At 49.2% G+C, this 18,780-nt stretch overlaps 1 protein-coding gene across 5 annotated transcripts in view; it reads left to right on the forward strand.

Annotated features, from left to right (window-relative positions):
* The first annotated feature begins 291 nt into the window (after nucleotides 1-291).
* AKAP8L (A-kinase anchoring protein 8 like) overlaps nucleotides 292-18,780 on the forward strand; it is a 30,977-nt gene continuing 12,488 nt past the window's right edge. Inside the window, exons 1-13 of one of the 5 annotated variants that reach the window (XR_009694040.1) lie at nucleotides 292-413; nucleotides 5,273-5,347; nucleotides 9,039-9,071; nucleotides 9,358-9,598; nucleotides 11,429-11,882; nucleotides 11,974-12,070; nucleotides 12,153-12,223; nucleotides 12,592-12,655; nucleotides 13,481-13,589; nucleotides 15,046-15,187; nucleotides 15,281-15,386; nucleotides 15,482-15,531; nucleotides 15,623-15,753. Coding sequence is in view for 2 of the 5 variants with exons in the window: in XM_061150012.1 (XP_061005995.1) it covers nucleotides 401-413; nucleotides 5,273-5,347; nucleotides 9,039-9,071; nucleotides 9,358-9,598; nucleotides 11,429-11,882; nucleotides 11,974-12,070; nucleotides 12,153-12,223; nucleotides 12,592-12,655; nucleotides 13,481-13,589; nucleotides 15,046-15,187; nucleotides 15,281-15,386; nucleotides 15,623-15,753 (1,536 nt within the window). In the remaining 3 variants the exon portion in view is untranslated. Of the gene's footprint in view, nucleotides 414-5,272; nucleotides 5,348-9,038; nucleotides 9,072-9,357; nucleotides 9,599-11,428; nucleotides 11,883-11,973; nucleotides 12,071-12,152; nucleotides 12,224-12,591; nucleotides 12,656-13,480; nucleotides 13,590-15,045; nucleotides 15,188-15,280; nucleotides 15,387-15,481; nucleotides 15,532-15,579; nucleotides 15,754-18,780 lie in introns of all 5 variants that reach the window. The other 4 variants (XM_061150013.1, XR_009694039.1, XR_009694038.1 and 1 more) reach the window with 4 other exon arrangements.

Below are 18,780 nucleotides of genomic sequence, written 5' to 3' on the forward strand. Positions count from 1 at the left end.
CTGGCGGGCCTCCAGGGCACAGGCCTTTCCCGCCTGGCCGCGCTTGGGCCTCAGGTCTTTCCGTAGTGAGCAGCTCCGCCCCTTCGAACTCTGCGGGAGTCCACCTCCAGGCCGTCTCCTCTAAGCCAATCAGCATGGTCTCAAAATAACGGGAGGCGGGATTAGGGCGGGGCTCTCGTGAGATTGGCAGAACCCTCAGCCACGGGCCTAAGGAGGCTCCGAGATGGACAGCAAGGCTATCCAACAGGCGTGAAGCCTGGGTCCGGCGCGAGCCAATGCTGTCGAGAGGCGGGGCTTAGTTGTGTGTAGAAGGGGCTCGGGGGATTGTCTCCGCTAACGCGGCGGCGTCCCACGCGTGGAGTAGCTGCCAGACTGTTCGGGTGCAGTTTTCGCTGCTGCCATGAGCTACACAGGTGGGCCCGGCAGGGTTGGTGAGGAGGGGGGTCGGGCTCCGGGTGCAGAGGGATAGGGATGTGCCGGAGCCGCGCCGGGCTCGTCCGTGCCTCCCCCGGGGCTTGGACACTGCCCTCTCTGCGGTCACAAAATGGCGCCGGGGGCGCCATTCAGTATCGTGCCCCTCACGCCTCGGCGTCTCAGTTCTCTGTGCTAGCCACCTTGAGTCCCGGCTCCCAACCGCCCGAAGTTTTGGCTTCTGTCGCCTGTGTCGGTGGGCCTTGGTCTCGGCACCCGAGTTCTCGCCTCCGTTCCTGGCCCGGCCCCCTGGGCCCTCGTCGCCTCAGGTCGCCCTTTCTCAGGCCTCGGCCCTTCAGGTCGATCTGCGGACTCGGCTGCAGTCGTAATTGTCCCCCGCGCAGTTTCCCTGCAAATACCGCGGTTGGCCGCCCCACCTCCTCGCCTTTATCTGCCCCAGGGTGGGAGAGGCGTCAGCCCCCCACCGCGGGGGGGGAGGGGGGTGTGGGTGGGTGAATAAATAAATGAAGCGTTTGGGCCGAGTGGGGAACCTCGCGTCCTTAGGGACTGAGTCTTGTGAAGAATGGCTGGCTTCCGTGTTAACTCATTCCACAACTGTCAAATTCATCGTGGCGTCGGGGGTTGAATAGACACTAATATACTGACGGGAATTCCTCAAGTGTTTTATAGAGGAGGGCAGATCATAATCGGGAAACGAACGTAGTATGTGTTGTGGAGTAGTCAGTACCTTGAGGACCTTGTTCTATTACGTGGGGTGGTTGGGGACCTCTGGAGAGCATTGAGCATTTGAGTAGAGACCTGAATGCAAAGTGGGAGTTAGGGATATCTGGCCAAGGGGGCCGTCGATATAAAGACCTAGTGACAGGAGCTGCCTGGCCTGTTAAGCGATCAGCCCGAGGTGATCAGTGGGTCTTGAGCTAAGGGAGAGAGCCATAGGATATGCCTGGGTGATTACAAATCATCCCTGAATGAATTCAAAGGCTGGTCTGGGATTGCTTTCGGAATAACTGATGAGACTTCTCAGCCAAGAGCTTCCCTTGTTAATGGGGGTTTTTACAGGCTTGAGCTTGTGTGGTTGCTGGGTAAGCTGCATTCTACTTGGAATGTTTAGGACTTAGAGTGGAATCTGAGCCTCTGGGGCTGCTCCATAGGCAGCTGTATATTGGCCTTAGACGAGAAGGTAGTGTTAGCCCTCCCTCCTCCAGGTCAGGAGCTTGGCAAGAGCTCCAGTTTTTTTTAAGCAACCATCCCTTAGCCCAGTGGTTCTCAACCACAGGCAAGTTTGCCCTCCAGGGGACATTGGCAAAGTTTGAAGCGTGGTATTTGGTTGTCACTTCTTGGGGGTGGGAGTTGCTACCTGTGCAGCTAGTGGGTAGAGACCAGGAGTGCTGCTAAAACATGCTATAGTGCACAAGGTGGCCCCACCATAAAGAATTATCTGGCCTCAAACATCAGCAGTGCCAAGGTTGAGCAACCCTGCACTAGCCTTTGTGTACCTTTTCTGATTCACCAGGGAAGTCAGTCGGATTGATACTGACATATCTGGAATTGAAAACTGATCCTTTTCACCAAATCTTATCAAGAACTGGAAGACAGTTCTGTGGTTAGTAGGGACAGGACTGCTGAAGAAACCAGGGGATGACTGGTTGGGTGCTGTGGGGTAGCTTAATAATGATCCATTTAATTTTATAGAGAAGGAAACTGATGTATAGAGGTTACAGATGGTCAAGTTTGAATTTCAGCTCCATATCTTGTAGGCTATAATTCTGTGTTTGGGTTGGCAGTGAGGTAGCCAAGCTAATGAGGTTATGATTAGTTTTCCCTTGATCTTAACCAACTGAAAACCACAGTCGCTTTATAATGTGTGACTTTGCCTTTTAAGAAGCAGACCACTAAAGTCAGAGGGACTTCCCTGGCAATCCAGTGGTTAAGATTCCACTGCAGGGGCACAGGTTCAGTTCCTGGTGGTGGAACTAAGACACCACGTGTCAGGAGATGCTGTCGTAAATAAATGAATGAATGAATGTCAGGCATTTTATGCCACATTTTAGACAACTCTCTTTGCCTTTAAGGAGAATTTCTGGAAGCCTTAAAGCAAATGTTATCATTATTAGTAAGGGTAGAAGGTGATTTAAAATGTATCTTTTTGATAATTTATCTAATTTTTTAACCTAATTTTTTTAATGTATACTTGAGAAACAAGGTTCTGTCTCTACCACTAAGGGGAGGAAGATAGGAGTAGTAGAAATACAGGACAAAAATCCAGAATCAGATCTTTAAACAAAAGTCTGAAATGCCACCAGTATTTTTATAGGAACATTCATCATCTCATATATTTTCTCTGTGTTAGGAATGCACAGGTGGTTTACCTGGATGGCTCTGGCTTGGGATTTCTCATAAGGTTACATTTTGGATGTTAGTTGGGACGTTAATCATCTGAAGGCTGAACTTGGGCTGAAGGTGACTCAAACTAATGTGCCTGACAGGTTGATGCTGGCTATTGATTTCTGTACTATCTGGAGCTCTCCACAGGCCTACTAGAGTACTATATGCTGTCTTATAGTAAGAGTGAGTAATCTGAGAGAGAATGAGGTGGAAGCCTCAGAAGTTGCACTGGGTCATTTCTATAATATCTTTTCGATTAAACTGCCTCCCTCTATTTGGGAAGAGACAACATGATGTCAGAAGGCAAGAATCATTGGAGGCCATCTTGGAGGCTGATTTTCTCTGGATAGTAGAGGTTGGCGGCAACCTAACCTCTTTCCTATTGTCTTCCAGTTTTTGGTCACTTAATATTATTTCTTCAAAGAATCCCGTTCTAAAAAACATAGGAAAAGAATAAAATTGAGAAGCTTTGTGTGTTTTTGAGCAAAAAAAGATACCAACCTCTCTGAAATCAAGCTGAAAAATCAAGCTGAACCAAGACAAGATCCATACTCAGCCAGATAAGAATTGGTTCACAATTGGAGCATAACTGGCTAAAGAAGGTCCTGCCCTGGGGGCAGTGTTGTGGCACAGAATATTAATGTAGAGAGGACGGAACTAGAGCTGAGTTTGCCTTTGAACTCTGAAGGTCTGATGGATTGATGGATTATTTTTCCTTTTTCTCAAGGAAGAATCAGGGCCCTCTCCCCTCAATATACATAGATCTTTTGCTCTGTAGCTTTAATACTGTGTTCCAGTGTGTATTCCTGTTAGCTTGTGGTAGGTTAGTTGCAGCTGCAGTACATTCAGACCACGTTACCTAAAGTCTGGAGTTGTTTTGCCAGTGGCACTATTGCTGAACAAACAGGTTTCCTAAAGCTACTTGAGCAAGCAGTGGAAAAGGCCAGTGTAAGGTGGTACTTACACTGGGAGCCTTCCCCACAGGTGAACCTTCTTTAGATTACGTTCAATGTTTCTTGTGTACAGTTATTATCAGGGTTACAATTTAGGCATCTCAGGAAGGTCCTGGGTCCCTGGAGGAAATCCATTCCAGTGTACCCTCTTTAATTAGGGAATGTAGAAAATGTTGGATTTATATACTTCTGTCACCAGCTATCTCATTCCCCAGTGCCCAGTCTCAGTTCCCTCCTCTGGGAAGTAAAGTGTGGATCCACTGATCTTTATTTGAAACCCTTGGAGCTGGGTGTATTTTGGAATTCTAGCTTAAAAGGACATTCCATGACACCTGCAGTGGGGTCTGGGGCAGCACCTTGTAATTAAATGAAGAAAGATAAAGAATGTCCTCATGGGTCAGTTTTGCCTAAAATGCATGTTGACACCACATTTGAGGAAAACACTTGGTTTTCAGACCTTTTTGGACTTTGGAATTGACAGGGTAAGGGATCTTGGCCCTGTCCCTTTTGTTGGCTGTGGTGAGGATGAAGCGAAATAATGCAGATGAACCTCTTAGCATCCTGCGGGAAAAACACTTGTTCAGTGTTGGCTGTTGTTGCTGTCATATTTGCTGCTGTTGTCTTAAGAAATGAACTAGAAAAAAAAAAGAAAAAAGAAGTGAACTAGAAAGAGTGGCAACAAATACTTGAATGCCTGCTCAGGGTAAGACACTTGGTGTATGCTTTTATTGTGAGCAAGCTACTGGAGGTGCTGGCTTTAATTTTTAGGTTACGAGTTGGCTCTTGATGGGAACGGGCAAATGTTGCCTCTTATGTCATAATTTCAGTACTAAGGGCAAATCACTTAAAAAATATTTTACAGAAATATTTTAAAAGTGTAGATTAAAAGATAATCAGCATTTGAGACCAGTAGTTTCTGGTAGAAGTTCAGATTTTCCTTACTTGGTACTAATTCATTAGAAGTTGAGAAATAGTATAAGATTTGAGAAGATAGGACATTATATGTATAATCTATAATACTTGTTCCATGTAAACATGCTAACCCCAAGTAATTACATTTAGGAGGTAATTGTAATACACTTTTTTTTTTTAATGGGAAAATGAAAAAAATACATAAGCTTTAGATTTGGGGGAATAGAATAGGTATTATTTACCTTAACATTGTTCAGAATTAACCCCCTTTGTTTTTTGAGTTGGAGCTCACCTTTCAGTGATTTGATGTAAACGTTTTCTTCATTTACCTGAATAATTTGGGTACCCATTTATCAATACAGGATACTGGCTTAAAGGTTTAAAAATGTTTATCCAATCTTCTGACATAACAAGTTAAACATAGCCTGCCTTTCCTTTGGTTGATATGTTCTGGAGGTGTTCATAAACCCAAAGTTTGGTGGCTTTCCAGTGAGGGGAGGGTCTGCCAGGCAGTCTCCATTGAAGGGTAGTCTTAGATCATTTTCATGTGGCTTGTTTGGAGAAATTAACCACACTGTACATATATTTAGGCTTTGTCCAGGGATCTGAAACCACTTTGCAGTCAACGTACTCAGACACAAGCGCCCAGCCCACCTGTGATTATGGTAAGTGTGGGCCCCTGGGAACTGGAGGGTGCGTGCTCTGCTTTCTAGTGGCAGAGCAATCCACTGGTTTATTAGTAGCCTTTAACATTGCTGTCATACTGTCTTTTCCAAATGCAAACTTGTGTGAAATGGTATGGTGGGCTCTTAGAATAGCTACAGAGGGGTTAGAATTGCCCTTCGGGGGCAATTATGGGAAAGGTGTCTGTTATTCAGCAAGCTGGAGTTCTTGGCTGTATATGATTGGTTCCTTTGACCCTTTGACAAACTGTTAGAAGTACTTGTGGCCTGTGACAAAGATGTAGGTTCCATAAATCCCCTCGAGGGAGGGTTTGGGGAGGAGAGTGGCCAAAGTCCAAAGGATTGGTGTGAGCAGAAACCGAGCCATTAACTTAACCCAGGGTAGTGCATGAGATTCCAGCGTAGGCGAGGCTACGCGTCTGAATCTAGATGGCTTTTAGAGACATAGTCAGGCCGGCAGGCTCCTCACACACAGGGTTGAGAGAAAGTTTTTTCATTGATTTCTCAACTGTGGACAGACACACTGAATCTCTAATTCAGAAGGATCCATAGATATTCTGTTGGTGTCTCTCAGCAACCCAGAACTGCCAGTAAAGCTGTTTCTCAGTGATTTGTGACCATGACCCTAGTTCTCTGTCATGAAGGAGCTTTCTTCAAAGGGTTTTGCCTTGGTTATTGAGATGGGTAATTGGTTTTACTGCCAAGGTCTAGGGAAAGACTGAGTCTACAGTCACATTCTCTCAGGAGTCACTGATTAAGTGGAAATAAGTAATATTCCCTGAAGGATTGTCAGATTGTCCCAGGGGAGAGGGAGACTTAAGAAAATGTTCTGAAAAGGAGTAAGGAGGTATCAAAGAGTTCATAAGGAAGAGAAACTTTGTTTGCATGGCTTCTCTGTCCTGCCCTCCCTACCTCAACCCTTTTCATTAGACATAATCCCAAATTGCACATCTTTTTTGAACCGTTTTCCCTCAGGTTTATATATTCTGGTCCAAAGCATTTTACAAGATGTGCCATTTGCAAATATTTTCTCCCAGGCTGGGGCTTATCTATTTGTTCTCTTGATAGTGTCTTTTGAAGAACACAAATCCTTCATTTTTGGTGAAGTCCAGTTCATCAGTCTTTTATTCTTGTTTGTTTTAAAAATCTTGCAGCTGTGCTGTGTGGCATGTGGAATCTTAATTCTCTGACCAGGGATTGAACTTGAGTCTTAACCACTGGACTGCCAGGAAAATCCCAATCTTTTTTTTTTTTTAATCATTTGCACCAACTCTTCGTTGCAGTGCAGGAGCTTCTCTAGTTGCAAGATGTTTCTCTTGTAGAACACAGGCTCTAGAGCACACGGACTCAGTAATTGCAGCACATGGGCCTCTCTACTTGTGACTTGAGCTTAGTTGCCTGACCAGGGTTTGAACACATGTCCCCTGCTTTAGAAGGCAGATTCTCAACCACTGGATCACCAGGGAAGTCCTCCCAATTGTATCTGGGAAATTTATACTTAAACCAGGGTCACAAAGATTTTCTTTTAAGCACTTAATAGTCTTAGGTTTTACATTTATTTTGTGATCCATTTTGAATTAATATTTCTACCAAGATTTTCTTTTAAGCAGTTAATAGTCTTAGGTTTTACATTTATTTTGTGATCCATTTTGAGTAAATATTTCTACCAAGTATACAATATAGGTCAAGATTCTTCTTTACCTTTGTTGAAAATTAATTGAATGTATATGTGTGGGTCTGTATCTGGATTCTAATTCTGTCTCATTGATTTGCATGTCTTAAGTTTCCTCTGCTACCTTACTGTCTTGATCACTATAGTCAGTCTCAAAATTTGTGAATATGAGTCCTCTAGGTTTATTCTTTTTCCAAAATTGACTTGGATATTCTTGTTTCTTTGCTTGTACCTATAAATTTTAGAATCAGTTTGTCAATTTCTATAAAAATTCCTCCTGAGATTTGGAGTGGAATGGTCTTGAATCTATAGTTTGGGGGAATTGAAATCTTAACAGTATTAAGCCTTCCAGTATGCAAACACAGTATGTCACTTTATTTGTTTATGTCTGTTTTTTTTTTTTTAGTGTTTTGTAGGTTTTGCACACAAATCTTGCACATATTTTGTTCCTTTCCTCGTGCCTCTCTGCTGTTCTGGCAAGTCCTCGGTAGTGGAAACCTGGAGTTGGGTAGGGACACCGTATTCGGGACTCAGGCATAGCCCCGATGGGCTGCCTTTGTCTCCCAGTCCTGTCTCTTTTTGAATAGCCAGTGTCCAGTGTCCTGGTTGCAGACAGCCACGTGGCCAGACCCTTTTAGCTGCTGGGACTAAGTGTGCATTTTTCCTTGTGTGGCTATGCCAGCCACTCTTCTTGCCTGTTTGAATGCCTCATTCACCACTCACTCTTTGCATGATCTCCACCTGCTGTCCCTTGCTGCTCTCTAATTACTTAGGGTCTGCTTTACCACACAGTGCTCTGGACCTGAGGAGTGCCTGGGACTGCTCGCCTCTGTTCTGTGTGCTCTGAGCATGGTAATCGTTGAATGAACAAACGAATGAGAAGCTCCTGCTTTGGTTTCCCCAGCTGTAGAGGATTTTTGCTTTGTGAGCTCTAGCATGTCCACGGTTCATTAGTTTCATCTCCAGGTCCTTGCTGGTTTCCAGTGTCTCCCTATTGGTTTGTGCAGTAGATCGAGGGGAAACCTGAGTATAGGATTTCAGCTTGCACCCACGCATGTTCACTCTGATTCGTCTCAGTGTATGCACTCTTGCTTTCCCATGGCTGGATTCTGTTGTTCATCACACTGCCGTCTCGCTGAGGTTTGGTTCTCTGTTCTGGAACAAGCATGACCTGCCTGTCTGCAGGGTAGACACTGTGGAATAGGAGACAACTCTGAGGTCCCACCAGAAACACTGGGGAAGTGGTCACCTGTTCTCATACACTTCCTTGGGAGAGAATTGTGTGTGCTCGACTCAGAGATTGCCCTTGGCTCTGCACTTGGTCACTTTTCAATGGCTTTATGTTTTCGAAGGAAAGAATTTTTCTTATGTGCTATAATAAAATTCAAAGTACATTTAGTTTATAATCCAGATTGTATTTTCATCAGTTCTTCTCAAGGGTGGTGTCTTGTCTTTCCCTCTGCTTATGTGTTCCCGCGCAGCGCACTCACACAATTCAAGGGCTTGATGGTTCTCCCTGTTAAGGCAGACATTTGAGGGACTAGGGTGGTCAGTTTCTCTGCTCCAGATGGCTTTGTCGGGTGATCTGATTGACAGGATTTTGGAGTGGATATGAGCTCTTTGCTGAGCTTCTTTTACAGCGAGGAATCAGTGTAAAGCAGCGGAACTGCTTACCTCTTCCTCTCATTGGTGCTTAGCCAAGGGCCAGAGTAGTCTTCCAATTCTGACTTATTACGGAAGCCATATAGGAGCCAAATTCCTTCCCTAAGAGTGTTGAGGGGGTAGGTTCCTTAAATAGCAGATGGTCAGAGCCACAAAAGATCGGGCACCAGGGCACCATGTGGCCTGGGTCAGTTAGATAGTGCTCTCAAGCTCAAGGCTTCTCAGTTAGGGGAGGTTCAGCCTCCGCTCAGGTTCTAGGAATCATTGTTTTTATGCTGGAATTAGACTCATTATACTGTAAGCAATTATAGATATAATTGCCCTTTTACTTTTTTGCAGGATATGGAACTTGGAACTCTGGGACAAACAGAGGCAAGTATTATTCCCGTGATCACTCTTCTCTCCCTTGGGATTGGACTGGTTGAGTCTTTTCTGCCACTGTGCAGCTTAACCAAGGTTTCGGGATGGGGCTTGCCTTTGGGGGTTCGAGGTGCCCTAGGGCTGGCTGTTCCTTCCCAGAAGGCTGGGCCAATCCAGCCTTGGGTGGCTAAGATCCAGGCTTGTCTCTGTGACCAAAGGTGTCCTTGTCTCTGTGTGTGTCTGTCTCTCCTCGCCCCTTCCATTTTGTCTGTCTGTCTTTCTGTCTCCATCATTGCAGGCTACGAGAACTATGGTTATGGCTATGGCTATGGCCAGGATAACACCACCAACTATGGGTATGGTATGGCCACTTCAAACTCTTGGGAAATGCCTAACTCTGACACAAATGCAAACCCTAGTGCCATGGGTAGTGCCAGTGCTGATTCCGTTTTGTCCAGAATTAACCAACGCTTAGATATGGTGCCGCATTTGGAGACAGACATGATACAAGGAGGCGTGTACGGCTCAGGTGGAGAAAGGTGAGTGGGCACCAGCCTAGGGGCGGAGGCTTTGCAGGGTCACCCACAGCCCCCTGGCAGTCTCCCTTTTCTGAACTTCCTGTTATATCTGTCTGCTTTCTCCTTCTTTGCTGTGCTACTGGGGCTTCCCAGAGACTGTGTAGGGTCTGTTTCACGTTCCTTCTCTGGCTTGTGTCCCATCCTCCCTCCATCCTCACCCATTGCCTGGTGGTGAGCCTCTTTTCCAGCTTGTAGAGGGCCGAGCAAGCCCACTCTGGGCTGGTTTCACTGTGACCTCTGAGTGGCTCTTCTCAGGGTCATTGTCGAATGACTCTTCCTTCTGGAGACAGCCATTTGAAGTCCTTGCAATACTTTGCACCCTGCACTCTGTCAGGGCAGGACCGTTTGGGTTGTGTATAAAGGATGGGGTGAGCCCTTGAGCTGAGCACCGCAAGCTGGGCCATCCCACATAAGGCACAGGAAAGATGGGGGCACGTCCTGGCCACCCTTTGGTGCCTTATAAATGTGTAGCTGTTGAGCCTCAGAAGTGCCCCTGTGGGGAGCTGTTGATGGCCTCATTTTGTAGATGAGGAAAGTGAAGTGCCCGCAGGTCGTACCTCTTGCCCAGAGGCACGCAGGAGCTGGGCCTCCACTCAGATCTGCCTTCGGATTTGTCCTTGTCTGATCTGGTGCTGGCCCAGGAGTTTTGTGCCCTAGTGAGAGGTTTCAGTGAGAAGGGCACATGGATTTCTACCACGGGATGGAGTGAAGTGGCCTAATGGCTTCAGTTGACAGATGGGAGAGAGCCCAGAGTAAGGAGGGGCCTGGCCAGACACTGATAGGGCCAAGTGAGGCTCCAGGAGTACTAGGGGGCAGAGGGTGCCAAGGAGATTTTTGCTTGCATGGGCTCTCTAGCAAGCAAAAAGTGTTGGGGGAGGCCCAGCACATCCCCTCTCCTTGTGCCTGATAGTCATGGTGTTAGATCTGAGGCTGGCCGATGGCGGGCAGTTGTGGGGGGGCTGACACTGCCTCTGGTGCCAGCTGCCTGTGTACCGTCTTACAGCAACCTAAAGCGGGAAAGCAGGGTTCAGAGACAGAGTGGCAGTTGGGTCGCCCTGGCCTCCTCTTTCCTGGTGCTGGTGCATCTGAACTACCAAGCTTTGGCAAAGAGACGTGTGGGGTCTGGGCCCGTGGGCTGCAGCCGAGGTTAGAACAGCTGTCTCTGATTCCACAGTCAGAACGCCTGGCTTGCCTTCCCACTTGCTCTGTAGGCTGTGATGCCCTGTCCTGGGCTCCAGGGATGATACGAGCTCATAAGAGTTCTGTTCTTGTCATTGGGCAAGGTTGCAGTGTCTTTACCAGCAAACGTCCTGTATTCCTCTTTGTTTTCGGTGGTGAGGGGGTTTGGGGGTTTCCTTTGGATGTTACCAGCCCCGGTGGACAAAACACTGATGTGCTGGATTGCCCATGCATTGCGGATGCTGGGGTGCATGGCTCTGCCCCTCGAGGAGCAGCCGTGGGCATTGTGACCACAGACACACACATTTCCTGTGGGCCCGCTCTTCTCCTGAGACCTACTCTACCCTAGCAGTCAGTCCTCTTAGGGTCTGAAAGCTGGTGCATGGTCATATGCAGGCTTGGGGATGTGAGCTGAGGGCACCTGCCAACTTCTAGAAGTCTGCCCCGAGAAGCCTTTTAAGTTGGCATTTCTGAATGTTGGTCCTCTGTGATGGGCTGGGGTAGTGCTGGAGTGGGTCTTCTGTCCCCAGAACGGGCAGGTTTGCTGGAAGGCAGGAGCAGAGGGGTGAGGGGACCCGAGGCCCCCTTGATGCTTGTCATCTGCCTCTGCAGGTATGATTCCTACGAGGCCTGTGACTCGAGGGCCGTCCTGAGCGAGCGTGACTTATACCGGTCAGGCTATGACTACGGAGAGCTTGACCCTGATATGGAAATGGCCTATGAGGGCCAATACGATGCCTACCGCGACCAGTTCCGCATGCGTGGCAGCGACAATTTTGGCCCACGGGCTCAGGGCTGGGCCCGGGACTCCCGGAGTGGCCGGCCGATGGCCTCGGGCTATGGGCGCATGTGGGAAGACCCCATGGGGGCCCGGGGCCAGTGCATGCCTGGTGCCTCCCGGCTGCCCTCCCTCTTCTCCCAGAACATCATCCCTGAGTACGGCATGTTCCAGGGCATGCGTGGCGGGGGCACCTTCCCAGGTGGCTCCCGTTTTGGCTTTGGGTTTGGCAATGGCATGAAGCAGATGAGGCGGACCTGGAAGACCTGGACCACGGCTGACTTCCGGGTGAGTGACAGGGGGCCCTCCTGGTCTGTGATTGAGAAAGTGAAGGGCCTGAAGCTGTTTACCCTGACCTGGCTCCTCCTTTCTGACCCAGACCAAGAAAAAGAAGAGAAAGCAATGCGGCAGTCCTGATGAGCCAGACAGCAAAGCCACCCGGACGGACTGCTCCGATAACAGTGATTCGGACAACGGTGAGCCTGGGTGCTGGGCCCATGACCCTTGCCCTCTGCCCCATGGGACTCCTGCGCTGAGCTTGCTCCTCTTACCTTTCAGATGAAGGCACAGAGGGGGAAGCTGCAGAGGGCCCTGAAGGCGCTGAGGCTGTGGAGAAGGGCTCCAGAGCAGTAAGTGGCCCCAGCCCTGCACCCTCTCTGTGGGTGAGGCCTGCGAACAGTGGGCTGCTTGAGTCCCTGTGCCACAGAGCAGGCCTCTCAGAAGAACCACAGGCCAGCCTGAGTTATCTCTGCATGCAGGCGTGATTAGCATGAGGAAGTGGAGGTCTGGTAGAGAGCACAGGCTGTTGGCAGGCCGCCTAACCAGAGGCTGGATTTCCTTTTCAGAAAATGGCCGAGTGAGCCCTCTGTGCGAGGCCTGTTGGGAGGACATGAGGCGCCTGGCTCTATGCCTGGCCTGGTACAGGGCCTTGTCACTTAACAGCTGTTAGGAGCAACTGCACAGCCTTTAACATTGACTGTCTGAAATTGTGTCCTAGGAAGGAGAAGACGAAGAGGGAAAAGAGGAGGGGAAGGAAGATGGCAAAGAGGATACAGAGAAGGGTGAGTCTTCTGAGTGGCCTGGGTACTGGGGTGGCTTTTCCAGATGCTTGTGGTGGGAGGGGTCCAGCCGAGGGCAGGGTTTTGGCAGAAATATGTCCAACTTGGATCGTCCCTGTGTGGCTGACTATGTGCCGGTAGGGAGTAACCTCTCTTCCTCTACCTAGTTCCCACTCTGGCCCTGATCTCAGACAGTACACTGGTTTTGCCTTCAGGTGGGGGGAGCAAGCAAAAGTGTGGGGGAACCCCAGGCACAGCCCCTGCCCTCAGGCCCTTTGTAACGTGCAGTTCCGAGTCCTCAGTGGCTGGTGTCCAAGCTGGGACCCTTGGTGCAGTTTTTACGGCTCTGGTTTGCGTGTCCTTTCCCTTAGCACCTCTACAGCCCCTGTTGGGTGTCCGTGTCTCCCTATTCGAGTGATGAGCGTCAGCAGGTACCTAACCTAAATCCAGCCTCAGCCTACTGTTGCCGCGGTACCCAGTGTGGGTGGGCAGGGCCGTGTGAGCTTTGGGGCCTTTACCCTTGGGGGCTGCACTCAGGCCCCACCTGAGGCCTTCCTGCATTCTGCCACCTGGGTCCTCTGAACTTTTGCCAGTATCCCCACTGAGACAGCCTCTCTTTACCTTCCAGCTTCCCTGTGGCTCACTCTGCAGAGTGTGGATGTCCTGGAAGTGGTGGGGTCAACTCCCCACCCATCCCAGGGCTCCCAGCCCTGCTCGCAGCCAGAGGCCTTGCTCGAGCAGCTGCTTTCAGAATGGACCCCCTGGAGTAGACAGTGGATATCCAGCCAGAGGCCACAGACTGGTAACCATGCCCTTCTGTTCCCATAGGGGTCCTGAGCGCCCAGGATGAGAGTGGCCAGGCCAAACGCAAGTTGCAGGCAGGCAAAAAGAGCCTGGACAAGCAGAAAAAGCGGCAGCGAGACCGCATGGTGGAAAGGTAACCAGCTTCCCTCCACCCCTTTGCCTCTGCCTCGCTCTGGGGCTGCCTACAGGAGAGCAGGGCCATAGCTCTGCTGCCTCACCGCCCTCTGGCCTCCCTTGGGAGCCACCACCTGCTCGGCCGTGCATGGACCCTGCTTTCTGCCAGGCCCAGCTCCCAAGGCCTGATTCATCCCTTGCCCCTGTGCGGCCGCCTGGTGACCGCTAGTGACTTTGGCCTGATATCTGACACTGCTCAGCACCGTTGCCCAGAAGCTCCGGCGCTAGGTCACTCGGCACATGAGCCCCGAGGTGCACTGGGGGCCTGATGCCCCTGCGGGAGGGGGCCAGCTCGGCAGAGACTCAAGGTCCAAGGCGCCTGCGCCACCCCAGCTAGCTGCCAAGAGGCCGTCACTGTGCTCAGGAGAGACGGCAGCACCTGTGGGCTGTGGCAGCCTCGGGCCTGCCCTCTGCCCGGCCCGCCGGCCCTCTCAGGCCGGGCCTGTCTGCGGCTGAGCCCTTCACGCCCCTTGGTCGGGTCTGTCTGCCCTCAGGGCTCCCGCACTGGCGCTTGCCTCCTCCTCCTCCGCCTCAGACTCTTGCTCTTGCTGGACCTTCCTCAGCCTCGCCGGCGCCCGGCCCCTGGGCTCTCCAGACAAAGCTGACCCCGTGGCCCAGATAAGGACGTCCGGCAGAGGTAGGGACCTGCCCCGAGGCCTCGGTGGCGGCTGGCCTCTTCCGCCCCTTGCCACGGCGGCCTGCTCCGGCCCAGGCCCCAGACCCCGGGCTTCTGCTGTGGACACGCGGCCCAGACAGAGCACCTCGCTCAGGTGACTCCAGGCTGCCCTCTGGCAGGCCGGGCGGGCGCCCTCCTTCCAGCTCAGACTGGTCTCTTCTCAGAAGAGGAAGATGAGGCAGAAGGTGCCCAGGCCTGCTTGCCTCCCATCCCTCCCGACACTACCCCCAAGCATTCTGAGCAGAGGATGGGCTGGGTCTTTGAGTCCCTCAGCCCCCACAAGGAAGATGCAGCACCTTTTTGGGCCCTGCCTCAGGACTGCGTACTCCACTCTGCACCTCAGGGCCACCTGGCTCATGCCAGGGCATCCTTCCTTCTGCTCCCCAGCTGGGCCAAGTGCACAGGCTCCTGCCCAGCCTTTGTAGAGAGGCCCTCCAGCAACCTTCCAGCGACTCCTTGCCTGTTGCAGCAGCAGCTGCTGCCTCAGGCTTCAGCCTCCTGCCTGTGGGAAGGAAGAGCTCCTGCCCTGTCCCCTACGTTGCAGTAACTGCAGCCTGCAGGTGTTCTGTCCCTTTGCACTCCCAACCCCACTGGTCCTAGCCTGTCCCCCTGCTGGGACCACACCTCAGAGGCCCATGAGCAAGGCCTGTTTCAGGGCTCGCGGCTGGGTTGGGTGAGGCAGCAGCACTCTTCCCCGGAACCCTCTGGGTCTCAGCTCTGCGTTTCCCTCCTATGGCAGGATCCAGTTTGTGTGTTCTCTCTGCAAATACCGAACATTTTACGAGGATGAGATGGCTAGCCACCTTGACAGCAAGTTTCACAAGGAACACTTTAAGTACGTAGGCACCAAGCTCCCCAAGCAGACGGCTGACTTTCTGCAGGTGAGCCTTGGAGTGGTTGGACAGCTGCTGTTACCCTGCAGACATAAAGAGTGGCCCACACAAAGCTTGGTATCTCCCTGGTGTATCCGGCAGGAATATGTCACCAACAAGACGAAGAAGACAGAGGAGCTCAGGAAAACCGTGGAGGACCTTGATGGTCTGATCCAGCAGATCTACAGAGACCAAGATCTGACACAAGGTGAGGAGGTTCCATCCCAGCACTACCAGGCAGGACCTCAGCCTTCCCTCCTCTGGTTCTCAGAGTAGGGTCACAACACCCCTCTGTTCCCCCAGGGAGGGTCAGTGAGAACAGCCTCAGGCCCACGTGGAAATGGCAGGGCGAGGTGAGGAGCTGGTTTGGCATTTTCCCCCAACTCCTGGGTCTTTCTTAGGTGTCTGGGACCAGTGGCGACTCCCTCCTTCTCCCCTCTACAGAAATTGCCATGGAACATTTTGTGAAGAAGGTAGAGGCAGCCCACTGTGCAGCCTGTGACCTCTTCATTCCCATGCAGTTTGGGATCATTCAGAAGCACCTCAAGACCATGGATCACAACCGGAACCGCAGGGTGAGTGGCCACCAGTGCCCTCCCACCATCCTGTGGGCTGACTGACCCCTGCCTGCCCATGAGGAGCTGCCAGGGGCAGGAATATAGACACGTTTTCAGCCCAGAGCAGTCAGCCACGCTACAGAGGGATGGGAAACGGGGACTCTGCCTGGCAGGTGGTGGCGTCAGAGCCAGACCTTAAGAAGTAGCAGGCTGTGGGAAATGGGGCCTGTGTATACATAAGGGCCAATGGCCAGGTTAGGTTCAGACAGCAAACAGGGAGAAGTATGTGGTGCAAGTGTTCCTGGCGGAGGGGGTGGACACAGGCTCACCAGGGCTGGGCTGAGGGACCTGGGCGTGCCCCTACAGGCAGCAGGGTTTTTACGTGGGGGACTGGTGGGGTTAGAGTTGGCATTGGACTAGAGACTTTGGGCACCTGTTGTGGGAAGGAGGTGGGGGGGATCAGTGAAGGGCCTTGGGAGATGATGGAAGAGCAGCTTGAGAAAGTGAACAGGAGTTCGGCATGAGGGAGTGATGAAAGTCTGGGTTATTACAGATTTCTGACTTGTTTAACTGGTGGACAGTGGTGCTGCTAAGACGAGGAGGGTGGGGTAGCATATGGTACAAGGAAAGGAGCCAGTTTGGCAAGAAAATTGTCTTGTGTTCCAGTGAATTCCCAAGGCCTAACATAGAAGCCAGGGTGGGTGTTTTTTTGGTTGAATGGGTGACATCCTGAATTAGAGCTGACTTTTAGAGATCAAGAGAGCAGGGTGGGGCTTTGTAGTAGGGAGAGAGCTGGGAGGCCCAGGGCCAGGTCTGGGCTAGAAAGAGAGGCCTGGCTGCCGTCATCCTGGACGATGCTGACAGAGCTTATGAGCAGATGTAGCACACAAGGGGGGTGTAAGAAATAATTTCTCAGCCTTTTTCCAGGCCCATCAAATTCATCTCTGGTCTTTCTCAGTGCAGTGATTCTCAACAGTGGGATGGGCTTAGAGATCTGGCTGGGATGGTTGAGGAGATTTAGGATTGGCATATACCGTTGACAGATTTGGAAAGGTACAGAAAATGTCTGTTGGCTTTGGCAACAGAGAAGCTGTAGGGATTTTGCCAAGGTGAGACTCTTGGGTTGGTAGCTGATAAGGGTTAAAAGAGAACAGAGAGCAGACTGTAGAGAATGGACAGTGCATGGTATTAAAACTTAGAAAATTTAGGTGAAATGAATGATAGTTAGCAAAATATAAACTGATTCCAAAGTAAGTTGCAAAAAAAAAAAAAAAAAATAGCTGTAACAACCAGTGGCCATAGAGGGGATTGGAAGGGTGATAAAAGATACTTTGAAGACATCAGAAGTAGTTGGTTATAGAGAGTTCAAATATAAATACTATATTCTGTAAAATGCCAGATTTAGAAGTGAATAAAAAGCTTCTAGTTACTATTAATTTTGGTAACAGTTTTATTGATGCTCAATTCCCATACCATATAATTCATCCTTGTAAGGTATACAAGTCAGTAGTTTTTAATATATTCACAGTTGTGTAGCTGTCAGCACAATTATAGAACATCTTTATCATCTCAAAAAGAAACCCATACATTATAGCTGTCACTCTGTAACCGCCATAACTCCCCCAGCCTTAGGCAATCACTAATTTACTGTCTGTTTCCATGTATTTCTAGGCATTTCATATAAATGCAGTCACCATAATATGTGGTCTTTTGTGATTGGCTTCTTCTGTTCAGCATGTGTTCAAGGTTCATCCATATTGTAGCATGTATCAGAACTTCATCCCTTTTGTGGCCTAAAAATATTCTCTTGTATGGATATATACCACATTTAGTTTATTCATGCTTTAGAATTCAGATAGTTTCCACCTCTTGGCTATTATGGATAATTCTGTTATGATTCAAGTTTTTGTATGGACATGTGTATGGTTTTTTTAGACAGGAGTGGAATGTCTGGGTCAAATAGTAACAGTTTAACTTCTTGAGGAACTGCCAGCTTATCTTCCAGAGTGGCTGTGCCATTTTATATCCTCAGCAGCAATGTGTGAGCTCTGATTTATTCATATGTCACCAATACTTCACCAGTAGTTGTTATTATCTGACTTTTTGATTCCAGCCGTTCAGTCATTCAGGTGTGCAGTGAGTGGTATCTGTTGTATTTTTCATTTGCATTTCCCTGATAACTGACTAATGATGTCAAGCATTTTATCATGGACTTGTTGGCCATTTGTCTGTCTTCTTGGAAGGGAAGAAATGTCTGTTCAGATACTTTATTTTTTAATTGTGTGGTCTTTATGAGTTAAGGTTCTTTATATATTCTCGATACAAGTCCTTAATCAGACATATGATTTGCAAATATTTTTCCCATCCCATGGGTTTTTTCACCTTGATGTGTCTTTGCAGCACAAAAGTTTGATTTTGATGAAGTTCAGTTTATCTAAATTTTTTTCTTTTGTTCCTTGTGCTTTGGGTATCATATCTAAGAATCCGTTGTCAAATAAAAGGTCACAAAGATTTATCCCTTTGTCTTCTTATAATAAGGATTTTACAGTTTTAGCTCCTACAATTTGGTTTTTAATGCATTTGAGTTAATTTTTGTATATGGTGTAAGGTAAGGTTCAACTTCATTCTATTCCATGTGATTTTTCAGTTGTCCCAATATCATTTGTAGAAGAAAGTATTCTTTCTTTGTTGAATGGTCATGGCTCTCTCACCAAAAGTCAGTTGACTATAGCTCCATGGATTTATTTCTGGACTGTCTTTATTCTGTTGTTCTCTGTGTTTATCCTTATGCCATTACCACACTGTAGCTTTATAGTAAGGTTTAGAATCAGAAACGAACACCTATAACTTCTGCTCCTTTTTTTTTTTTTCAAGATTGTTTTGGCTATTCTGTGTTCCTTGAGATTCCACAGATTTTAGGACCAACATGTCAGTTTCTACAAAGAAGCCAGCTGGTGTCCTAATGAGACTATATTCAATTTCTGTATCAGTTTGGAAAGTATTCCTGTCTCAGCAGTATTAAGTCTTCCAGTCCATGAAAATGGG

Source organism: Dama dama, chromosome 9 (genome assembly GCF_033118175.1).
Source record: "Dama dama isolate Ldn47 chromosome 9, ASM3311817v1, whole genome shotgun sequence".
NCBI lineage: Eukaryota > Metazoa > Chordata > Mammalia > Artiodactyla > Cervidae > Dama > Dama dama.